Below are 22,319 nucleotides of genomic sequence, written 5' to 3'. Positions count from 1 at the left end.
ATGAAAGAGATACCATGATAAATGGAAACATCATAAGAATAGGGAGAAACAAGGTACTAGGGAAGTTCCCAGGAATCCAAAAGGATGACCCTACCTTAGACTACCAGCAATAGTCAAGAGGGTGTCTGAACTCACCTACTCCAGTAATCAGATTAGTGAATACCCTAACTGTCATCATAGAGAATTCATCCAGTGACTGATAGAAGCAGATGCAGAGATCCATGGCCAGGCCCCAGGCCAAGCTCCAGGACTCCAATTGATGAAAGAGAGAGGAGGGATCATATGAGCAAGTGACATTGAGATCATGATGGGAAAATGTACAGAGATAGACAGCCAAACTAGTGGAAATCCATGAACTGTGGACCAATAGCTGTGGAGCCCCCATAGGACTGGACTAAACAGTGAGACAGTTTTTCACCTTGAACTGTTTAGGGGGCCCCCAGGCAGTGGTATTGGGGTCCATCCCTGGTGCATGAGCAGGCTTTTTGGAGCCCAGTGCCTATGGTGGGACACCTTGCACAGCCTTGGTACAGGGGGGAGTGACTTAGATCTGCCTCTACTGAATGTACCAGGCTATGCTGACTGCCCATGAGAGACCTTGCCTTGGAGGATGTGGGAAGTGGGGGTGAGTTGGGGGCAGGAGGAGAGAGGAGAGGGGGATCTGTGGTTGGTATATAAAATGAATAGAAAATTTCTTTCTTTCTTTTTGGTTTTTCAAGACAGGGTTTCTCTGCGTAGCTTTGTGCCTTTCCTGGATCTCGCTCTGTAGACCAGGCTGGCCTCAGACTCACAAAGATCCACCACCTGCCTCTGCCTCCCAAGTGCTGAGATTAAAGGCATGCGCCACCACCACCCAGCAAATAGAAAACTTCTTTTTTTTTAAATGTCAAGATATATTTTTATTCATTAGACTTTTTATGATTATCTTTCAAGAAACACTCCTTAGATCTTTTTGCATTATGCACAACACTTTATGCAAGGTATAAGAATTATTATTGGACTTGTTTCAAACATATTTCATTCTTATTTCCAAATGAGTTTGGTCATATTAAAGATATACATAAGAAAACTGTCAAATCAATCATAGATTATTAAAAAACCATGGAGAGAGTGTTAAACTTTAAGAATGATTGACGATTCCTGGACCACTCATGTAAAAGTTGCAGACCTCAGTCAGTTTTCACCCAATATTAAAATGTCAAGATATTTCAAACATCAGATGCCTAGTGTTCAGGATGGAATTATATCAACCTTGGAAAAAAGCCAGTACAAGCATTTGCTGAAGAAAAGGGAATCCCCATTGTAAAGACAGAGAGGATATTTTGTTTACAGTCACTGCCATTGATCACATGCTCTAAATGACTTCATGAGGTGGTTACCCCACACTTGCCAGGGTTGAAAGAGTCCTGCATTCCTACTTTTATGAATTCTCCTGCTTGGACCTTTCACTTATCAACTTGTGACCCTTTGGTTCACACTTAATAGAAAGGTTGACAGGGCTAACTCTGTCAAATAGAGAATAACTTACACCCCTGAAGTCAATAGTGAGAATTCAATCTGAAACTTGGGAGAATAAATTGAAAGGTTCTTGGAAAAAGAAAGCAACAGCATTCTTCTAACATTGAAAAATTAAAAAAAAAATTAGAAACAAAAGCAAAAACAGAAATAAATGTGGTGTTGAATCCATAATTCTATTCAGAGCTGAGAGTGACATAAGAGGCAGAAAGGAAGCTCATGCTTATGACTGTTAGCATGTTATTGTTTGCCAAGCTGCCCTATAGAGCCTGTCATATTGTGACAAATTTTCATTATAGAATGAACAATAATTCTGTCAATAAGAGGAGAGAAGAAAAAGAGCAGAACCAAGGAAAGTTGGCTGTTTCTGCATGCTAATATCTTTCGCCTGAACAGCAGTTTGTTTACAAAGCGCTTTGACATAAAACTTTTACAGCTGTCTACCCTGCTAGGAGCTTTCTGTAGCGTCTCCTGTGCCAAAACGCCAATGTGAGCATGCTCTAAAAGCCACAGCTCTAAGGATCTGCTTATGCCAGCTACTGTGTTGAGCTAATTTTTTCAATTTCTACATTCTATTCTTTCTTTTTTTAAACTTAACAACTGAACTTTCATTTATACCCTCTTGGAGAGGGAAAATCAGTTTTCTTCAATGAAGAAAACTTCTTAATAGTAAAAATTAAAAAAAAATGATGACCAAACACATTACTTACACCCATTTTAAGGCATGTACATGAGCGTATGCAGGGGTGCTCGAGTGCATGTGTACAAATGAATGCAAAGATGTGATGGTAGATGTGGTACCAGCTGAGAAGAAGGAATTCAGCAGGAATGGTACATAGGTAAGAGTGATAGAGGGTGAACACAACCACAATCCATATCTACATGAAACTGCTAAAACAAAATAAATGTGATAAAAACATAATTATAAGTGAAATATACAGAAGTCTTATTTCTTACAGCACTTATGTTTTGGGTGGCTCCAAATATTTACATGAGATCTTTATTAGTTAATACAACCAGTTCACAGCTGGACTTAATCTATCTTGCAAAAAGAAAACTTCAGATAAACTTTGATCCCTCTTGTAATCACTACTATTGATTGCTGTTGATAACTACCCAGGTGTTTACACCAAGTCATGTACCTGATCACGGTGGGGAGTAGCTCAGTTGAGTGTATGATATTACTGCTAGAAACCACAACAGAGTTTGCTCCTGCCAGTGTCATCAAAACCACACGCAGGGTCCGCATTTCTGTGGAGAGGAAAATCAGGGACAGTGGTCATTCTGAGGTGAAGGAATTCACTTTCCACTTGTAAGTGGCGAATACAGAGTGAAGAAACTGCAGAGAGGAAAAGTCCTCAGTTGCTGTGGAATGTCGTTCTGTATGCTGTGGATGTGTGTTGCTCTGATTGGTTGAGAAATAAGATCCTGATTAGTCAGTAGCCAGGCAGGAAGTATAGGCAGGATAAGCAGACAAAGAGAATTCTGGGAAGAGGAAGGCTGATTCAGGAGTTCCCAGCCAGACACAGAGGAAGCAAGATGACAAGGCAGAACTGAGAAAAGGTACCAAGCCACATGGCTAAATAAGAATCATGGGTGAATTTAAGTGTAAGAGCTGGTCAGCAATGAGCCTAAGCTAATGGCCAAGCAGTTATAATTAATATAAGCCTCTACATGTTTACTTTGGGGATGTGAGTAGGAAAGACTTGCCCTGACCACTAGCTAGGAGGGACCCAAGAAATTGCCAGCTACAAATGGAGCCCAATGTGGGACACCACTTGTATCTGAAGTTTTCCTGATCCTACCTGGCTCCTGTGGCCCTGCGGTCCTGCAGCCACTCAGACCCAAATAAACACACACAGGCTCATATTATTTTTAAACTATGGCCATGGCAGACTTCTTGCTAACTAGCTCTTATATCTTAAATTAACCCATTTCTATAAGTCTATGCTTTGCCATGTGGCTTGTGGCTTACCAGTATCTTTACATCTTGCTTCTCCTGGCAGCAGCTAGCAGCGTCTCCTCTGCTCTCCTCTTCTAAATGAGCCTGAGCTAATGGCTGAGCAGTTATAATTAATATAAGCCTCTGTGTGTTTACTTGGGGGGACGTGAGCAGGAAAGGCTTGTCCCAACCGCCAGCCAGGCAGGACCTGAGAAATTTTTGGCTACTTTTGGTGCTCACCATCAGGCATTGAGCCATATAGACCTAAGAAAGTTTAAAGACTATAAATGCACAGAAGCAGAGTCACACCAGGCTTCCTAGTCTTACACTCCCATGCCAGCAGCAGCACAAACTCGCCTCCTGACAGCTGCCTGTGAGGAGCTGGCTGCCAGCCTCTGTGAGCTAAGCAGAATGGCTATGGATTCCCGCTGCAGTACATAGAGGCATCTCCAAGTCACACAGTGTGGTGTGTGGTGGATTTAGCCTTTGCTAGTACAAACAGAAAAAAAAAAAAGGAAAGAAAAGGTTTTTGGGCTACATGCTGTTGGATGGAAGCATAGGCACACTGTTTCCTGGTTTTGGCAGTAGGCATACTTCTGCCATGTTGGGAAGCTGAGGTGGGTGGAGTCAGCAGCCAAGGCTGTTGTGTTGGTCCTAGCCAAGCAGTTTAACAATTTAAAATCTCTCCTGGTCAGAGAAAGATTATAGCTTCACAATAAGACAGATTCAGATGAAATAAAACTCTAAACTCTTTACAATGTGTGCAAAAATGTGTATAGGTTTGGAAGAAAGAGGAAAAGGAGGATAGACAGTTATATAAAGAAATAAATTGTTTTAAAAAAATAAAGTCTTTAAAGAGACAGTAAAAGTAATATAAAAAGTAATCCACGTAAAAATGGGAAATCACACAGAGAGTCTGGATTATATTGTCTTTGGGATTTTTAACTGCAGAGAGACATTTGCTTGTAAAAACTGCTGAGTTAAATCAATATGTATATTTTAAAGGTATCTTGATTTCAAAATTTATTTCTCAGGATATGTTACTTTGGAAAAGAGGTTCTGCTTTTGTTTCCACAGAAGATGAGAACCTGTGGATTGCTTCCAGGCTCATACGGTTTGATCAAGGAAGACCCCCTGAGAGGCCCAGATGATCCAACATCCAAAACCAGCTTTTTGGAACCTAGTGCCTATGCTGAGACACTTTGCTCAGCCTTGGTGTAGGGAGGAGGGGACTGGACTGCCTCAAGAATCTATAAGGCTGGGCTGACTCCTCAAGGGAGACCTTGCCTTGGAAGAGGTGGGAGCGGGGGATGGATTGGTGAGCCATTAGCTCAGGCTCATTTAGAAGAAGAGAGCAGAGGAGACGTTGCTAGCTGCCGCCATGAGAAGCAAGATGTAAAGTACTGGTAAGCCACAAGCCATGTGACAACTTATAGATTAATAGAAATGGGTTAATTTAAGATATAAGACCTAGATAGCAAGAAGCCTGCCACGGCCATACAGTTTATAAGTAATATAAGTCTCTGTGTGTTTACTTGGCTATGGGACTGGCAGGTGAGATTTGTCCTGACTGTGGGCCAGGCAGGACCAGGAAAACTTCAGCTACAAATGACGCCCAACATGGGGCAAGACTTTCCACCTAAAACCCGAGAAAGCTTAAAAAAAAAAGATTCTAAAACGGAGCTGAAATCTCTCAAGTTAGCCACAGTCTGCATTCTTGAGCTACTATATGGTAGTGGCTGGCAGCGTCTCCCTCTTCAGCCTTCCACCTCCCAGAATTCTCCTCTCTTTGTCTTGCCTATACTTCCTGCCTGGCTACTGGCCAATCAGCATTTTATTTATCAATCAATCAGAGCAACACATTCATAGCATCCCCAGCACTTCCCCTTTACTTTTTTTTTTAAAGGGAAGGTTTTAACTTTAACATAGTAAAATTACATATAACAAAACAATTATCAAACAAGAATTATAGTTACACTATCTAGTCTATTTATAATATCTATAAGGATGGGCACTGAAGACATTCTATATGGAGTTTATTTTCTTCTTGGCAAAAATAGCCATTTGGGTAAGAAACTGTTCTTGTCTGGACTGCTTCACAAAATGTTACATTTACTGGACATGCAGGACCCACAGGAAGGTGACCACTGAACTTTGCTTGGCAAAATGGTCCTTCAGGTTACTGCCTTGCAGAGGAAACTGCCAGACATTCTAGAGAATACAGAGAGGAGTGACTGAGAGACTCTAGGCCTGTGGGCTGAAGACAGATGCCCCAACTTTACAAAGGAACATTAGGTGACTGTCCAGGCTGCCAGCTGTCTCTGTCTACTTTCGCAAGACTCCCAAAAGTTGCTTACATCCTTCTCCCATTTCTCAGGTAATATATCCTTGTGAGGTCTTTGATGTAGTTGAAGACTACTAGATAGTTATAATTTCCTTAGTTATGATAAAAAAATAAGTTAGATATGAAACCTTAGACTCACAAACATAGGACAGATAGGATACAAACAGACTAGATATTATAAATAGACTAGATATTATAACTATAATTCTTGCTTGATAATTGTTTTGTTATATGTAATTTTACTATGTGAAAGTTAAAACATTCCCTTTTGAAAAAAAGAAAAGGGGAAGTGCTGGGGATGCTGTGAATGTGTTACTCTTATTGATTGATAAATAAAATGCTGATTGGCCAGTAGCCAGGCAGGAAGTATAGTGTAGGTGGGACAAGCAGAGAGGAGAATTCTGGGAGGTGGAAGGCTGAGTCAGGAGACACTGCCAGCTGCTGCCATGAGGAGCAGAATGTAAAGTACCAGTAAGCCATGAGCCACATGGCAAGGTATAGACTTATAGAAATGGGTTAATTTAAGATATAAGAACTAGAAAACAAGAAGCCTGAGCCACACAGCTATGTAATTTATAAAAAATGTAAGAATCTGTGTGTTTATTTGGGTCTGAGCAGCTGTGGGATTGGCGGGTTAGAGAGATTTGTTCTGACTGTGGGCCAGGCAGGACCAGGAGATAACCCCACCTACATACATGACTGCTTTGAAAATGTCATTGAGAACGAATGAGGGAAGGGCAGATACTTCAGAGGGATTGGAGAGAGGACAATGAAACAGAAAACGATGTAATTACATTTTAACTAAAAATGTAATTGAACAATGAGTAAATGATCTATTACTGACCTGTAGAAACTTGGGAATAAATGGCTCCAATGTTCCAGATACTTCTTGAATGCACTAGACTTTCACATATTTAAACCAAACTTACTGATTTTGGCTTTTCTCTCAGTGTCTGAATGGCCAAAAGTTTCCTAAATGTCTGCTTACAGAAAAATCTCTGGATGTATTTTTTTTCTGATAAGTAGGACCTGAAAAATACTGATGAAAAGTACTGGATATTTCCCCCCCCCCCATCAAGTCTTTATTCACCTTCAGGAACAAACACTGTAGCCAGGATGGTGATTCCAAACAGGAAACAGAAGAATAGTTGACTTATTCTACGGCCAATGTGGTTCAGTAAAAACACTGCAGCAATACAGGCTGGGATGGACACTGCACTATAGAGACATTGCACTAGGAAGACATTACTTTTCAGGTGTTGGAGATTGATGGTGAAGCCAAACATAGATATTGCTGTTGCAAATCTGTAAGAAACAGAGGAGAGTCACATCATACTACTTAGAGTTGACGTCCAAAGCCAAGTATATGATTAGCCCAAGAAGATGGTTTTAGCTGTTAAAGTATGATGGCCTATCTGTATTTTGACCTATTTGTATTTGCTTGAGTGAAAATGTAATAATCATCATGAAATCATTGTATCCTGACAGGTTATTACTGTTGGAATTTTAAGGAGAGGCAGAGTATTCGTGGAATGCATGATAGATCCAATCAGCTTTTTAGAGTTTTTTTCTTTAACTTGATCTTAGTGAAGGCTATAACATTTTTTAATTTAAATAATATTTTCTTAATTCTTTGACAAATACATACAATGTATGTTGATGACATTCTTCCCTAATTCTTCCTCACATTTCTCCCTAGCCCACTTGTACATCCTGACCACTCCCAGCTTCATGGATTCTTTTCATTAAAATAGGTATATTTTAATATAACATATTCTGATTAAATACCCCCCCAACTCTTCCCAGTTCTTCCTCACTTTCCCTTCCATGTGGGTCCACACCCTTTCTGTCTCTTTTTAGAAAGCACACAGGCATCTAAAGAATCATAATAAACTAAGGTGAGATGAAACAAAAACAGTTCTGAATAGGACAAAGGAACAGATAGAACAAAAGAGCAAAAGAGTAAAGCACAAGAAACACATATAGATACAGAGACACACATGTTCACACACACAGGATCCTATACAAACACGGGAAGCCATAATGTATACACAAATGATCTGTAAGATTAGAAAAATGCCTTGACACACAATATGAAACAAAAAACCCACCAAAGATACCATTGTGGTTTTTTTGTGCTGGCCATGTACTGTTGGGAATAGGGCCTACCCTTAAGAGTGGTTTGTTTCCCTAGTGAGACTCCATTGGAGAAAACTAATTTTTCATTTGCAAGTGGACTGGGTCCTTAACAGGGCTTTTCCCAAGTGAGGATATTATCACTTTACATTTGTATATATTATGGAAAAGTATATATTTGTGTAATTTACATTAGAAAATTTATTTCCATTGAAATGGAAAATGACAAATGGCAAATGCAGAGAAGTCTGTAACTTGAATGAAGATTCATCATGAGTCTGCATTGACAACCCTGCCAGGGTGCTGTAAAAACATACCTCACTCTATAATTAGTTCTGTGCTTCTCTATTCCAAACCTCTAGAACACCACCAGATACAGAAATCCCTCATTCTTATCTTCAACTTTGTTATTGGGACAATTCATCTCTCTACTGTTTTAAGAGTCACTGTATGAAGCCTACCTCAAAAGGCACAGGAGAAGCACACGCTTTCGCAAGTTGGGGGTGCGGAATAAGTCATGCAGAGAAGGTTTTGTTTGTGTTGCCTCCAGCTCTTCCTTCATGGTGGTTCTCACAACCTTCAGCAAGAGAATCAAGAACTGTTTAGTTTTCACAACATGATGAGCATTTTGGAGCATACTGGGCACTCACAGAATACCAGGTCAGAATCTACTAGATATTGTTGTTTTTACTCTTTTCTTGGGAGGCCCGCCACCCAGCTCCCAAATACATCCCACACAGAGGCCTATTCTTTTTTTTTTTTTTTTTTTTTTTTTTTTTTTGGTTTTTCGAGACAGGGTTTCTCTGTGTAGCTTTGCGCCTTTTCCTGGAACTCACTTGGTAGCCCAGGCTGGCCTCGAACTCACAGAGATCCACCTGGCTCTGCCTCCTGAGTGCTGGGATTAAAGGCGTGCGCCACCACCGCCCGGCGAGGCCTATTCTTAATTATCAATGCCTGGCCTTAGCTTTCTTAGTTTCTAGCTTGCTTTTTTTAACTTAAAATATCCCGAGTACATTTTATGTCTGGACTTTTCTTTTTCTCTAAATTCCATAAATGTTACTCTTACTCCATTGCTTGCTCTGTAGCGGGGTGGCTGGACCCTGGAGTCCTCCCCTCTGGCTGCTCGATCTCCATCTCTTCTTCCAGTTTTCTCCTTCTATATATACTCTCTGCTTGCCAGCCCCACCTATCCTTTCTCCTGCTTTGCTATTGGCCAGTTTTTTTTTTTTTATTAAACCATCAGGTGTTTTACACAGGCAAGTTAACACAGCTTCACAGAGTTAAACAAATGCAATATAAACAGAAGTAACACACCTTAAAATATTCTACTACAACTACTTCTGTCTATTGGAAAACACAGACATCAAGAGACTTATGGCAAACATAATAAAAATGTTAAGAAGTGAGAGCCAAGAGTTAAAGGAAATGTTTGTTATTTCTAGAGAGGACCTTTTAAACAGTAAACAGGTGGCTACAGAATGTTGACAGCAAGTAAAGAGTTATTTATATTCTGGTCCAAATCTCCAGTCTCATCATAATGAATTTGAATGATATAGCAACTTAGTATGGTTCTCTGATTTGTGCATTCACATGTGTATGCATATCTGCCTGTTTTCTTTGCTTTATTTCTTTTTGTTTCATTCTTCTTTAATGAGAACCCCATGTTTAGTCATTCTACCATTGATGGAAAAATAGATTCAGAAAAATGAATTCCTCTCAAGGTCTTTATGTCCATTTTGGAATCCTCATATTTGAAAGAATACATTGAAAGAATATTGAGATGCTGGGTCTCTGGCTGGTTGTATGTTCAGAGGCTGAGAAGCTCTTAGGAGTTAAAGCTTACCTCATGTGGGGGCCTTTGAAGGTGGTAGCTGCCTTTTGTTAGGGCTATGCTTCATGACCCACCATGATGTAATGAGCATTTGCCACAAAGTCCTGTCTCAGTATTGCCATGCCTGTTCACTATGATTAACTGAATGTTGTGAATCCGTGAGCCCAAGTCCTTTTTATTCCATTTTGTTGTTTCTGTCATGAGTCACGGTCACATGGATCTTGGTCACAGCAAAGCAAATGTAGCCAACAAAATAATTTGGTGCCATATGTGCAGTAGTTATTCTTAAAAATCTGACCATGGTGTAGACCATGTGTTGTGGTTTGGTGGTGGATTTTGGAAGAGTTTTCAGAGGCAGGGTAGAGAGAATGTTTCTTTGGAAGTTCACTATACTGAAATGCTGATACAAATCTTTTTTTTTTTTTTTTTGCTGATACAAATCTTAACAGTGAAGGCCTTCTCCATGAGATTTCAGATGGGAAAGGGCACATCATTGAGAATTTGGGAGGAGGACATTCAACTATCCCCTTTGAGGAACAACAAAAAACGACAACAAATTCTGGCAGTGTTTTGACCATGTTCTGAAAATGTGAGTGAGGCTGAAGTCAAAGCAGTGCACTAATTTATTTACAGAGGAAATTCAAGACTGCACAGCATTTGGTTGTGACATGGTGAAGAAGAGGGGGTCATGAGTGCCTATGCTGAGTTAGGTTTCTGTTTATATACTCTGAGACACAAGTTCAGGGCTGGTCTTCTGTCCTTTAGAATGGATGTTCCCTCCTCAGTTAACATAATCAGGATAATCCCACAGAGGCATGACCAGAGGTGAACTAAACTAAGTCATCCCTTCCAGATGTGCCTGGAGGTTTTCTCCTAGATGATCTTGTTGAGCTGACAATCACAATTAACCACCACAGCTCTACTTTTTGTCAACTTCACATCAGAACACATCACCTTTGAGCCATAACTTTCCAACTCTTATCTCCATGTTCTGATAGGAATTAGTCTACAGAGAAATAAAATCATTTAAAAGTCCAAAGTCCAAGGTTCATCTGAGACTCAAGGGAGTCTCTTTTTTTTCTCAGTGCCCTGTGAAATACTTCTTTATTTTGAAAATCAATAAAATATGTCAGCAATGCTTTCCCTTCATAATTCAAACTTTTACATAATAAACTAGATGATTTACTTCTAGTATTCAAGGGAACAAAATAAATGTTCCTATTTCAAAAGAGAAGTGTGGGGATATAAGAACAAATGACTGTACCTATGCAGGACTGAACCTCAGAAATGAAAACATTTAATACTAAAGGTCCATGTCTGGCATCTGGGTCTCATAATGGAATCTTCTAAGCACTAAAAAAATTAAGTAGTCTTTAAATATCTTTGTTCATGGCCATAGGTTAGTGCTCCTGTCAGCCTTAATAAAGATTTTGTAGTTATTGAGTAGTAGTCTTTGAAGACTCATAATTGTCAAAGTAAGTGACTATTCAGTGTTTATCTCTAAGGAAATGTCTCCATCACTCCTTTCCAGGTTACAGAAACATCATGGAAAAGGGTGAGGAAAGGTCTAGAAGAAGTGGTAGGAAATGTGTGGTTCCATCTTACAGACATGCATTGGACTCTTGAACTTTCATCAACTGTGGTTACCTGCATAAGACTTGTCAAAGTTATGCTAGTCAATATACCATCTCTGGGGGTAGATGGTATATTTTTGGTAAAATGGCAGGAGAGAGTCCTTGGTGGGTTTGAGCCAAGGTGCCCCATGGCAGGTGAGGGAGACATACCATGCAGACATGACCAGCAGTGGCCAAGGGGGCATGGCGGAAAGTCATTCACACCATGCAGACACAGTGCCCACATGGAATGTTTTATTGGGGGAAAGGGAGAAGGGAACGGATGGAAAGAGAGGAAAGGAGAGATATTGAAAGTGAGGGAAAGAGAGAGAGAGAGAGAAAGAAAGGGAGGGAGAGGGAGAGAGAGAGAGAGAGAGAGAGAGAGAGAGAGAGAGAGAGAGAGAGAGAGGAGAGAGAGAGGAGAGAGAGAGACAGCAATAGAGAGGTGTGTGTGCCTTTTTGAGCAAGGGAGAGAGAGAGAGAGAGAGAGAGAGAGAGAGAGAGAGAGAGAGAGAGAGAGAGAGAGAGAGAGTGGGAGATGTTTTCTCTTAAAGAGGACTTTACATAAGATGATATTGTCAGGATACTAGGTGAGTCCCCAAGAGGCAGGTCTGAATGCTAACATTATTGAGAGAATAGCTGATGAGCCCCATCTCAGTTTCACAACCTGTATGTAGTTAGTCATTGTTAGTGCATAGGGGCTCATAAACCCATACTCCCTCCTGAGGATATATTGGCAGCTAATGGTTGCTGAGAGATAGATAGACATGTCTTCATTATGTACCCACATTTAAGTTGTCCATGTTCCTGTAGGTAAATCTTCAACATGTTTCTGTAAGTGACCTAAACTAAACAAAATAGATCACAAAAAAGAAGACACAAAAAGAGAGACTAGGATACTAGAAGATAGAAATAGGACTAGTTAAGAAGTTTATGAGAATCATCAGGTTTGGTAATAATGAGGGGGTATAAATAAATAAATACATTATATGCATGTATAAAATTTCAGACTTAATGCACTATGTATAACTTATATATCCTAATAAAAAGTTTAAAATGAAAGAAATCATCAATGAAGGATTTTGTTTTGCAAAGTCCTCTATGAATGAAAGAACTGAATTCAATGATTTAATAATGGCACATTGTTTCCTGGGCTCATACACATGTCAAGCTTGTGTTTCCTTTATGTCATATCAAACTTGCATTATGCTCACCTCCATGGTTAGGGCATCTCCAGAATTCTTCACTCTATTCTTGCATGCAACTTTTCTAAGTTCCTGTAAGCCCTTCTGGGGTTTGTTCGTCACAATCAGCCACCTAGCTGACTCTGACAGCCACCTACTCAAGAAGACATTGTTCATAAGTTCTCAAGAAGTCATTTTCCATATTAAATTTATCCTTGAATAGTTGTGTTAAAATTGAATACCTATTGCTGGGTGGTGGTGGCGGCAGCAGTGGTGCATGCCTTTAATCTCAGCACTTGGAAGGCAGAGGCAGGTGGATCTCTGTGAGTTCGAGGCCAGCCTGGTCTACAAAGTGAGTTCCAGGAAAGGGGCAAGCTACACAGAGAAACCTTGTTTCAAAAAACAAAAAACAAAACAAAAAAACTGAATAACTATCAGTTATTCAGTTATAACAAAATGTGTAATCTTATATCATGAGGTACATTGCCTAGGAAAACAGGAAATGATTCAGCCATGCAGTGCATCTACACTCCTAGAATGAAGATTTGGAGTCACATTGTTCTGTCCCTGTTACTTGGATACAGATTTTAATGGAGGTCATAGAACTAGAATGTGAAGGATATTTCTCCAGATAATTTCCAAATTTTTGTTAGGCTGTAGGGAATATTTATTCATCATATGTCAGTTCCCTAAATTAAAAACCCATGAATAATTTCCCCTAATTATATCACCCAGAGGAGCAATGATACAATGAAACATTGTCTTCCAGACACAACAGGACTGACACATATATGAGCTCACAGAGACAGTGACAAATGCATTTCTTATGTCCCGATTTAATGGACATGGTCATCTCAGGATTGCAAAACATAGAGGAGAAAGAAAGCTCATACCTTGTGGGTATAAGGAAGAAAAATATTGGCACAGACATTACCAGCTGGAGGTGGTGCCAGTTTCGAAATGCAAATGCCAGGCCTGTCATTACTATGCTTCCAAAACAGGAAGCACATAGTGTCAGTGTTGTCACCAAGGCTTTGAATTTAGGGCTTGTCCATTCTACCACTGAAAGGAAAGAAAAATGAATCTTGATTTCTACTAATGGTGGGAAGGACATCCACATCAAACAAAAGCTTGAACAATGTCCATCCAAAGCTCTGACTTACTGAGCAAAACACTATTCATGTTTATGGGTATGAGACAAACCCCCTTCAGGAAGTGAAGTAAGCAGTAGATGGAGAAGGTGGGAGCCAAAGCTGCACAGGTCCCAGTGATGGCCACTTTCAGTAAAGCACATGTGAAGACTAATCTCCTCCCAAACCTGAGGAAAAGACAAAGACTCCTTCAGGGAAATAATGCAGTTGTTAAAAAGAAGAGACAGGAAGCATTTTGTGTAATCCTTGTGGTTAACTTTTCTCTAAACCATGTTTTTCTTTGTCTCTTAATCTTTTTTGATCTCTTCCATGTTTAATAGACTGTTACTTCTGTGTCAACACAACACACAGACTTTTAAACACCAACTGAAATGTGTGTTTGTGTTTCGTGATCTCTAGTGTCAAAGGTACACCCAGAGGAACATAATCTGCAATGACTGTTTTCTAGAGTGAATGAGTTGCAGATGATGAAAATACTCACATGTAGAGAGAACTGCAAAGCACAGACACTCACCTGTCTGATAAATGGCCACCTAGGAAACCTCCTAACAAAATTCCAATCATGAGCATGAATTTAGCCACTGAACTCAGTACCTGAGATCCACACACCAGGTCCCACTGGAAGAGAAGGAAATCAGCATGACAGCTTCTCAGTGTAATTTGTTCAAAATTATTCAACATGAGCTTCCCATTCCAGCTTCCCTTTTCATTATTACATGATTCCTACCATCCAGTTATAGCTTTAATAAATCTGTCCCTAGTAGGCTTTCTGTAATTATATAGGTTATAGTAGTAACTTTTAACCTATGCTGAGAAATTCTCAAATGTGGCAATGATTCATGAGCCTATTTTTTTCCTAACCATGTCCTATTCATCAGTGCACAGCCTCTTCTATGACTCCTCTCAGAGTACAGCACAGCTAGAGCCTGATCATTGTTTTTGGTTTACTTATTTACTTGTCAACTTTTGGCAATACAGCGGATGGAGCTCAGGGCAATTGCATGGGTGCAATGTACTAGCAATTACCCACATTCTGGTCTATAAAGAATGTGAACGAATGGGATTTTTTTATTGTTCACTGCTGAATCTTGGCCCTCACAAGTGCTGTAGATGCATTCTGTCATGGAGCTACATATTTAGCCATCACTGTGGCTTTGTATAACTGTCCAGATGTTTTACATTTGAAATCAAAGCTGAATAGTGCTGACTTGTCACAACACTTGGGCACTTAAACTAATCAGACACACAAGAATGATGTTTTTTTACATATATTTTCTGATTATTATTTAATTTATTCTTTGAAATTTCATGCATGTATACAAAACACTATGATAATATCCAACCTTTATATCCCCTACAACTACCTCTGAAATTCCTGAGCACATCCCTTTCCAAACCTCATGTCCTTTTTCTTTTTTTCTATAGTCTACTATTTGCTTAATGTTGCCTGTATGTGCACTGGAGCACAGGTAACCTAGTACTGGCCATCCCCCTAAAGTAGGGTAATAGTCCCTCCCCTAGCAACCATCAACTCCTAGTAGATCTTCAGGGAGGAGTGAGGCCTTCTGAGTTCTGCTCTAATCTATGCTGGAATTTTGATTGGCTTGATCTTGTGCTGTTCTTGTGCAATTATTCAATGTTTCTGGGAGTCATGTATAAGGATGTTTCCTCCTCTTTCCAACTCTTTTTATTGCTTGTAAAATTTTTAAACTAAAATATAATCATATCAGTTCCATTCTTCCCATTCTTTCCTCCAACACCCTCTCCAGCATCTCTCTGAAGGATGTCTATTATGGAAATTCAGTGTTGAGTAAGCTCATTTCAAAATATAATTTAAAATAAGGAATTTGAAAGGAAGTACAATACTTGGTTGGACAATGATGCTCCAAAAAGACCTGTGATGTTAAGCAGTAATCCCAGTGCCAGGCATAGAGAATAATGTTATATGAGTTACTGGTCAGAGAGGTCCCACAGGTCTCCAAAACTACATAGGCTGTTACTATTGCTCATGGTTACATATGGTAACTAAATGTTAAGATCCTGTTCCTCAAGACAGCACACACATTTTTGTTTTTTGCATAACATAGAAAGCACTGTCAAACCAAACTGGACACTTTCTCCTTGTTGGCTGCCTTTCATAATTGCAGATGTTGCTATGTAGACTGTAGGTAGAAAAAGGATATCAATGGCCTTACCTAGCACTTTACCCTACACACTACAATACCAACCTACATGACAGTGTGGTCATTGGTGCAATAGTGACATAACTGTTATATGAAACAACCATTTCTGATTGGATTTGACCTTCTACAGAGGAAGAAAGTCATGCCTGAAAATGTAAAGTCACTTAGAATCCCATGACATAGAAGGAGATTGATCCTGAGGAAGAAGCTACTGTTGTTATTTTGCTAAATGGTTCTGTTGTCAAAATTCCTTCTAAGTATTACTTCTTAACATGAGCTCATTACTTGAACAAAAGGATCAGAAACATACATCTTTATTTATGTTTGAGTCATTAAAATTATTGAATAAGACTCTTGCATTTAACCAGGCAGTAAGTCAGCTCCAATAACATACACTATTTGTGCTATTGCCGGACTGTAGTAATGAAGTCACTGAGGGGGTGATATTATTGAAGTCACTTACCTCAGTCACAGTGGTGGAGAGGAAGGTGCTTCTGTCGTACACCCAGCCATCCACACAGGGCTCTGTGTCTGGCTCTGTCACATTGGAGAAGGTGCCATTCAGATGAAGCAGATGCCACTGTGGTTGGACAAAACGACGGCACTTGTCTGGCCTCAGGTTGGAGTCCAGTGGGATGGAGATCCTCAGGAGGTCATCTTGGCTCAGGGTTCCACTGTCACTGTCAGAGACAGTGTCATTGTCAAGAATGTGGACCCAGCAGCGATGACCAGGGATGGCTGCAGTAAAGTTCTCCAAAATAATATGAGGAGCCACCATGGCACTGCAAATCAGAAGGAAAGCCATCTGAAGGATCTGGTATCTCCCCATGCTTCCGACTTGATTCAAGAGATCCTGAAAGGCCATTGAGGCTGAATGACTGTCTCCAATGGGAAGCAGAAATGCTTACACCCAGGGGAGTATAAATATTGAAATAAAGTTCTGTTTCACAGAAACACACTACATAGGGTTGTTTTTGAGTTCTTCTTAATGTGTCCATCTTCACGTCACACCAGTCATAGAACTGTGATTTGTTGTTTGTTGGTATCAGGGAGGGACCTGTTTTCTACCAAGTAACTAAAAAATCCTACTAATATTTTTTCCTGTAATCCAGTCTGTTAAACATTTACTTTATTAGAAACTTTGAGCACCACCCCCATGGTCAACTCTGGAAAATGACCTGTAACTCCTTGAAAATAAACCAGAGTTAATCTGTTCCATGGCATGCAGCCATTGGTAGATCATACAAATTTCCAGGAACTACAGTGGAGCATTTTTCATTTTCTGTTCCTTGGGAGTAATTTGCTTCATCTTGAATTTGTTTAACAGAATTAATGAAAGTAATTTGGAACTTAATGCAAAAGAATTATGGTGCAGTTCTCCACCTTTTCTGTCTGACATGATTTAGATCAATTCATTCCCACTGTATACATATTCATAGTTGTGAGAGGCTGGACAAAGACAGGGCCTTAAAGTGCTTCAGTGCAAAGTTCACATAGAAGTTTGATGATTCAGATAGTAAATGTGAGGATCACTTGTGTTCTAATACCAGAAATGCAGTAAGTGAAAGGTAAGTGTTGGAGATCTTACAGTTCAGTGAGTAATAGAGAGGCACACAATGATGTATATTCTGCTATTTTAAATTAATCTCTGTGTGTATAATATACACACTTACCTACCTACAGGCATACATATATACACATGTGAATGAAATTTCCTGGAAAGAAGCTTTTACTACAATGTCTATTCAGCTGATTAGAACTTTAATGATGTGGAGATGAGGGAATGTTGCAGGTGCAGAGCTGAATCACTCTGGGCCATCTCTCACCCTCCTAATAACCATTTACTGCCCTCACTATTTGTGAGCAAATGACGTTGTGACCATTTTAAAGTCTTAGAAATCTACAAACTGACCCTCATTTTCTAACAACCAAAAGGCAGATACTGCCATCTGATAGCCCCCAAGGCCCATAGTTGAGATTTTCCCACATTTCTCTGACCAGCTTATCTGATGTAAAATGTCCTGATTCATAAGTATAAACTGCAGGAACATGTTACCAGATAGGAACATGGGATTTGGCGTAAGCAAACTCTATAGTCCTGAGCTCTGGTCATTCGTATTTGGGTCCAGTGTGTTTCTTTGTCTGCTTTCATTAGTGTTGTGTTTTTGCATTGACGCATACATGAGCTTTAACACACAGTGTATACGTTGACCTAACATTCTTTTCTCTTGATGTCACTTCTTGGGCATTCTTTATTCCTTTTTCATTCTGATATCTTCTATGAGCCTGTTTTCTTTTTATTTTTTTCATATAATATATTTTGATTATTCTATTTCTTCATCCCCTTAAAACCTCCAAGATCTCACTCACGTCCCAACCCACCCAACTTCATGATTTTTCTCTCTCAAAAACAAAACAAATCAACTACACAAAAATCAGAGGTGAAAAAAATCCCTGAATGGGGGCTGGAGAGATGCTAAAGTTGTTAAGATCACTGATTGCTCTTCCAAGGCCCTGATTTGATTCCCTGCACCTACATGGTGGCTTACATCTGTCTAACAGCTGTTCCAGGGGAGCCTGATGCTGTTTTCCATCCTTCATGGGAACCAGACATACAAGTCGTACACAGTCATGATGCAGACAAAATGTACACATAAAATAAAAATTTTTTAAAAAAACCATTTGATAATCAAAACAAAGAAAAAGTACAATAGAACCAAAACAACAAGAACAACATCAACAAAACACAAAGCCAAAACAAAAGAAAATGAGACAAATCCTGTCCCTCAGCTTGATATGCCATACTTTGCTAATGCCCATGGGAGACCTGCCCCTTTCTGAGTGAATATGGAAGAGAGATGGATTGAGCAGAGGGGGAGGGAGTAGGAGGAGAGGAGGAGGGGAAGCTGCAGTCGGGATGTAAAATAAATAAATACATTATAGAAAAGCAAACCCTGCCCCCACTGCGAACCCCTCGAGTTTGTCTTGTGTTGGTTCCACTTACTGAAAATAAATATTTAGTATCAGGAGCATGTGACTTATTTCCTTTCTTTGCTGCTTAATCAGTTAGTAGTGTTCAGGTTCGTGAGCCCCAATAGATTCTGTAATCCCAAGGGTTCAGTCCTAAATGAATGGACTATGAGTAACACTAAATGGACTCAATAGGTTTCACGTATGTGCATGTGTGTGTGTGTGCAACAACAATAAAGGAGAGATCGTGCATTTGGGAGGAAGTTGGGGACATGGGAGGAACTATTTGTGAGAAGGGGGGGTTTAGAAATTTTGTATATTCAATACTCCTGTATCAATTCTAAAAAATGTATTTAAATTAAAAATAGTCCTTGGTCTATTGGTAATAGATTCTGGTCACAGTGGTGTCCTTCAATCCTAGTACTTGGCAGGTAGAGGCAGGTACATCTCTATGAGTTCAAGTCCAGCCTGGTTTACAATACAAGTTCTAGGTTAGCCAGGGCTACACAATGGTGACCTGTCTAAAAACACAAAAACAGCTATTTCTGTGGTTTTTCCCATCATAATCCTGACCCCCCTTGCTCTTATAATCCTTCCTCCTTCTCTTCAATTGAACTCCAGGATTTTGGCCAAATGCTTGGCTGTGGGTCTCTGCCTCTGCATCCATCAGTCACTGGATGTAGGTTCTATGATGACAATTAGGGTAGACACTAATCTGAGTGCAGGGAAGGCTAGTTCAAACACCCTCTCCAACATTGCTATGAGTCTTAGCTGGGGATAGTCTTGTGAATTCCCGGGTTTTTCCCTAGCTGCAGATTTCTCTCCATCCCCTAAAAGAAACACTCTGTGAAGATATCTCTTTCATTGCTCTCCCTCCTTGACTATCCTCCATTTTCCCACCTCCCATTCCCTCCTATCCCTTCCCCTCTCTTACCCCCTCTCAGTTTATTCAAGAGATCTTAACCTTTTCCCCTTCCTGGGGCAATCCATGTGTGTCCCTCTTAGTGTCCTCCTCTTTACCTAGCTGCTCTGGCATTGTAGATTGTAGTCTGGTTATCCTTTTCTTTGCATCTAATATTCACTTATGAGTGAATACATACCATGTTTGTCTTTCTGATTCTGGGTTACCTCACTCAGGATGATTTTTTTCTAGTTCCATCCATTTGCCTACAGATTTCATGATGACATTGTTTTTTACTGCTGTGTAATACTCCATTGTGTATATGTACCACATTTTCTTTATCCATTCTTTGGTTGCAGGACATCCAGGTTGTTTCCAGGTTCTGGCTATTACAAATAATGCTACTAATGGGAAAAAAACACAGAAATAGCTGACCCAAGCTAATGGGAGCTCATGTAGTCTGTACTGAGTGCCTGGGAGCCTGCATGGGATTGAACTAGGCCCTCTGAATGTGGGTGAAAGTTGCTTGGCTTGATGTGTTTGTGGGTCCCCTGGCAATGGGACCAGGACTTATCCTGGGTACATGAACTGGCTTTTTAGGGCCCATGCCCTATGGTGCAATGCCTTACTCAACCTTAATGGCGGGGGGGGGGGGGAGTCTTGGTCTGGCCCCAATTTGGTATGCCAGCCTGTGTTGACTACCCAAGGGAGGCCTGCTGTGGATATTGCTCTGTATAAATAAAATGCTGATTGACCAGTAGCCAGGCAGGAAGTATAGGCAGGACAAGCAGAGAAGAGAATTCTGGGAACAGGAAGGCTGAGGCCGAGAGAGCTGCCAGCCACCAGGAGGAAAAGCATCATGTAAGATACCAGTAAGCCATGAGCCATGTGGCAAAGTATAGAAATAGTAATAGAAATGGGTTAATTTAAGATATAAGAACAGATAGCAAGAAGCCTGCCATGGCCATACAGTTTATAAACAATATAAGTCCCCATGTGTTTACTTGGTTGGGTCTGAGCAGCGGCGGGACTGGCGGGTGAGAGAGATTTGTCCTGACCGTGGGCCAGGCAGGACCAGGAAAACTCTAGCTACAGAGGCCTTACCCTCTATGAGGAGGGGATGGGGGTTGGTGGGGAGAAGCAGGTGAAATTGAAGGAGTGGCAACAGGGGTTAGTATGTGAAAGAAAAGAAAAAATTTTTAAGCAAAAAAAATTATAAAATAAAGTAAAAAACCACAAAAACAGAAACAAAAACAAAAACTATTGGGAGATTTAGTAAACCCGAGTTCGCTGTGTACTTAATAGTCCATTCCTTCCTTTTTTCATGAAAGATTCTAATGAATTGAATAAAGACATAAACTCCTGTCTTGGTGTATTGTAGGCCAGTTAAGTGTGGGATATCCTGTCATATTGATCAGAAATGCAGTCTTAGCTTTGCTATGCTATCTTGACCAGATGTGGTCATTAGTTCATCATTATTCCTTTGGCTTTCCCCCATTAGTTTAAGAGTTCTGACTTTATTGGCCCAGACATTAAATGTAGGTCCATGTTGAATCCTGTTATAAACACAGGAACTGGCCAAATAGTGCTTTTAAAGTCTGTGGAACTTATGATCTAATGTGAATTAAGCCTTGTAATATGATTCTGCATTCTTTATTTCCACAATATATTTACAACAAAAATTTTACCTTTAGTGTTGTGTTACTGTATTTTATATCATCATGAGCTTTGTGTCCAACATTGTTAAAGGGTCGAGGCATAGTATTTTGTCTTGTGGCTAGTCACTGAGTTATTTGTTACTGTCACCTTTCTGTAATAATTACATGGGAATTCTGCTTGTTTAGAAGGAACTTATGTTTTAAAATTTATTCTTCTCACATATAATACATCCTGACTGCAGCATCCCTCTTTCCCCTTCTCCCAATTCACTCCCACCTTCCCTTTCCCCTAGATCCACAGCTCCATTGCTTCCCTTCAGAAAAGAGCAGGCCTCTCAGAGATATCAATGAAACACAGTATAACGAGATGCAATAGGAGTAGGCATTAACCCCCATATCAAGGTTTGATGAGGTAACCCAGTAGGAGGGAAAAGGTCTGATGAAAAGGCAAGAGTAGAAACCCCCTGATTCTCTTTGTTAGGAGTCCAACAAAAACCCCAAGCTAAACAATCACAGCATAAATACCTGGCGCAGACCTGTGCAGGCTCTGTGGTTGCCACTCCAGTCACTATGAGCCCCTATGAGCCCTGCTTAGTTGACTTTGTGGGATGTGTTCTCCTGGTGTCCTTGACCCCTCTGACTCCAAAAATCTTTCTTTCACCTCTTCTGCAGGTTCTACAAGCTCTGCCTAGTGTTTGTCTGTGAGTCTCTGCATCTGCTTCCATCAGCTGCTGTAGGAAGCCTCTCTGATGACAATTGGGCTAGGGCACTGATCTATGAGTACAACAGAATGTTACTAGGAATCATTTTGTGCCTTATTTTTTGTCAGTCATATTTGGTTCTATCCTAGGTCTCTGAGTCCTCCAACTTCTGATTCCCAGCTATCTATTT

General features: G+C 40.2%; 1 protein-coding gene across 1 annotated transcript in view; it reads right to left on the bottom strand.

Annotated features, from left to right (window-relative positions):
• LOC128094643 (solute carrier family 22 member 19-like) overlaps window positions 1-16,764 on the bottom strand; it is a 31,699-nt gene extending 14,935 nt beyond the window's left edge. The window contains exons 1-8 of the mRNA XM_052713114.1: window positions 16,363-16,764; window positions 14,231-14,334; window positions 13,729-13,883; window positions 13,459-13,627; window positions 12,596-12,719; window positions 8,399-8,514; window positions 6,892-7,106; window positions 2,658-2,766 (exon numbers count right to left, since the gene is read on the bottom strand). Coding sequence (XP_052569074.1) covers window positions 2,658-2,766; window positions 6,892-7,106; window positions 8,399-8,514; window positions 12,596-12,719; window positions 13,459-13,627; window positions 13,729-13,883; window positions 14,231-14,334; window positions 16,363-16,764 — 1,394 coding nt within the window. The remainder of the gene's footprint in view (window positions 1-2,657; window positions 2,767-6,891; window positions 7,107-8,398; window positions 8,515-12,595; window positions 12,720-13,458; window positions 13,628-13,728; window positions 13,884-14,230; window positions 14,335-16,362) is intronic.
• Between the last annotated feature and the right edge of the window lie 5,555 nt (window positions 16,765-22,319).

The sequence above is a fragment of the Peromyscus californicus genome, unplaced genomic scaffold, assembly GCF_007827085.1.
Source record: "Peromyscus californicus insignis strain IS unplaced genomic scaffold, ASM782708v3 Scaffold_4__1_contigs__length_199733344, whole genome shotgun sequence".
NCBI classification, from domain to species: domain Eukaryota; kingdom Metazoa; phylum Chordata; class Mammalia; order Rodentia; family Cricetidae; genus Peromyscus; species Peromyscus californicus.
Note: the sequence above shows the minus strand (reverse complement) of the source record. Positions and strands in the feature narration are given on the sequence as shown.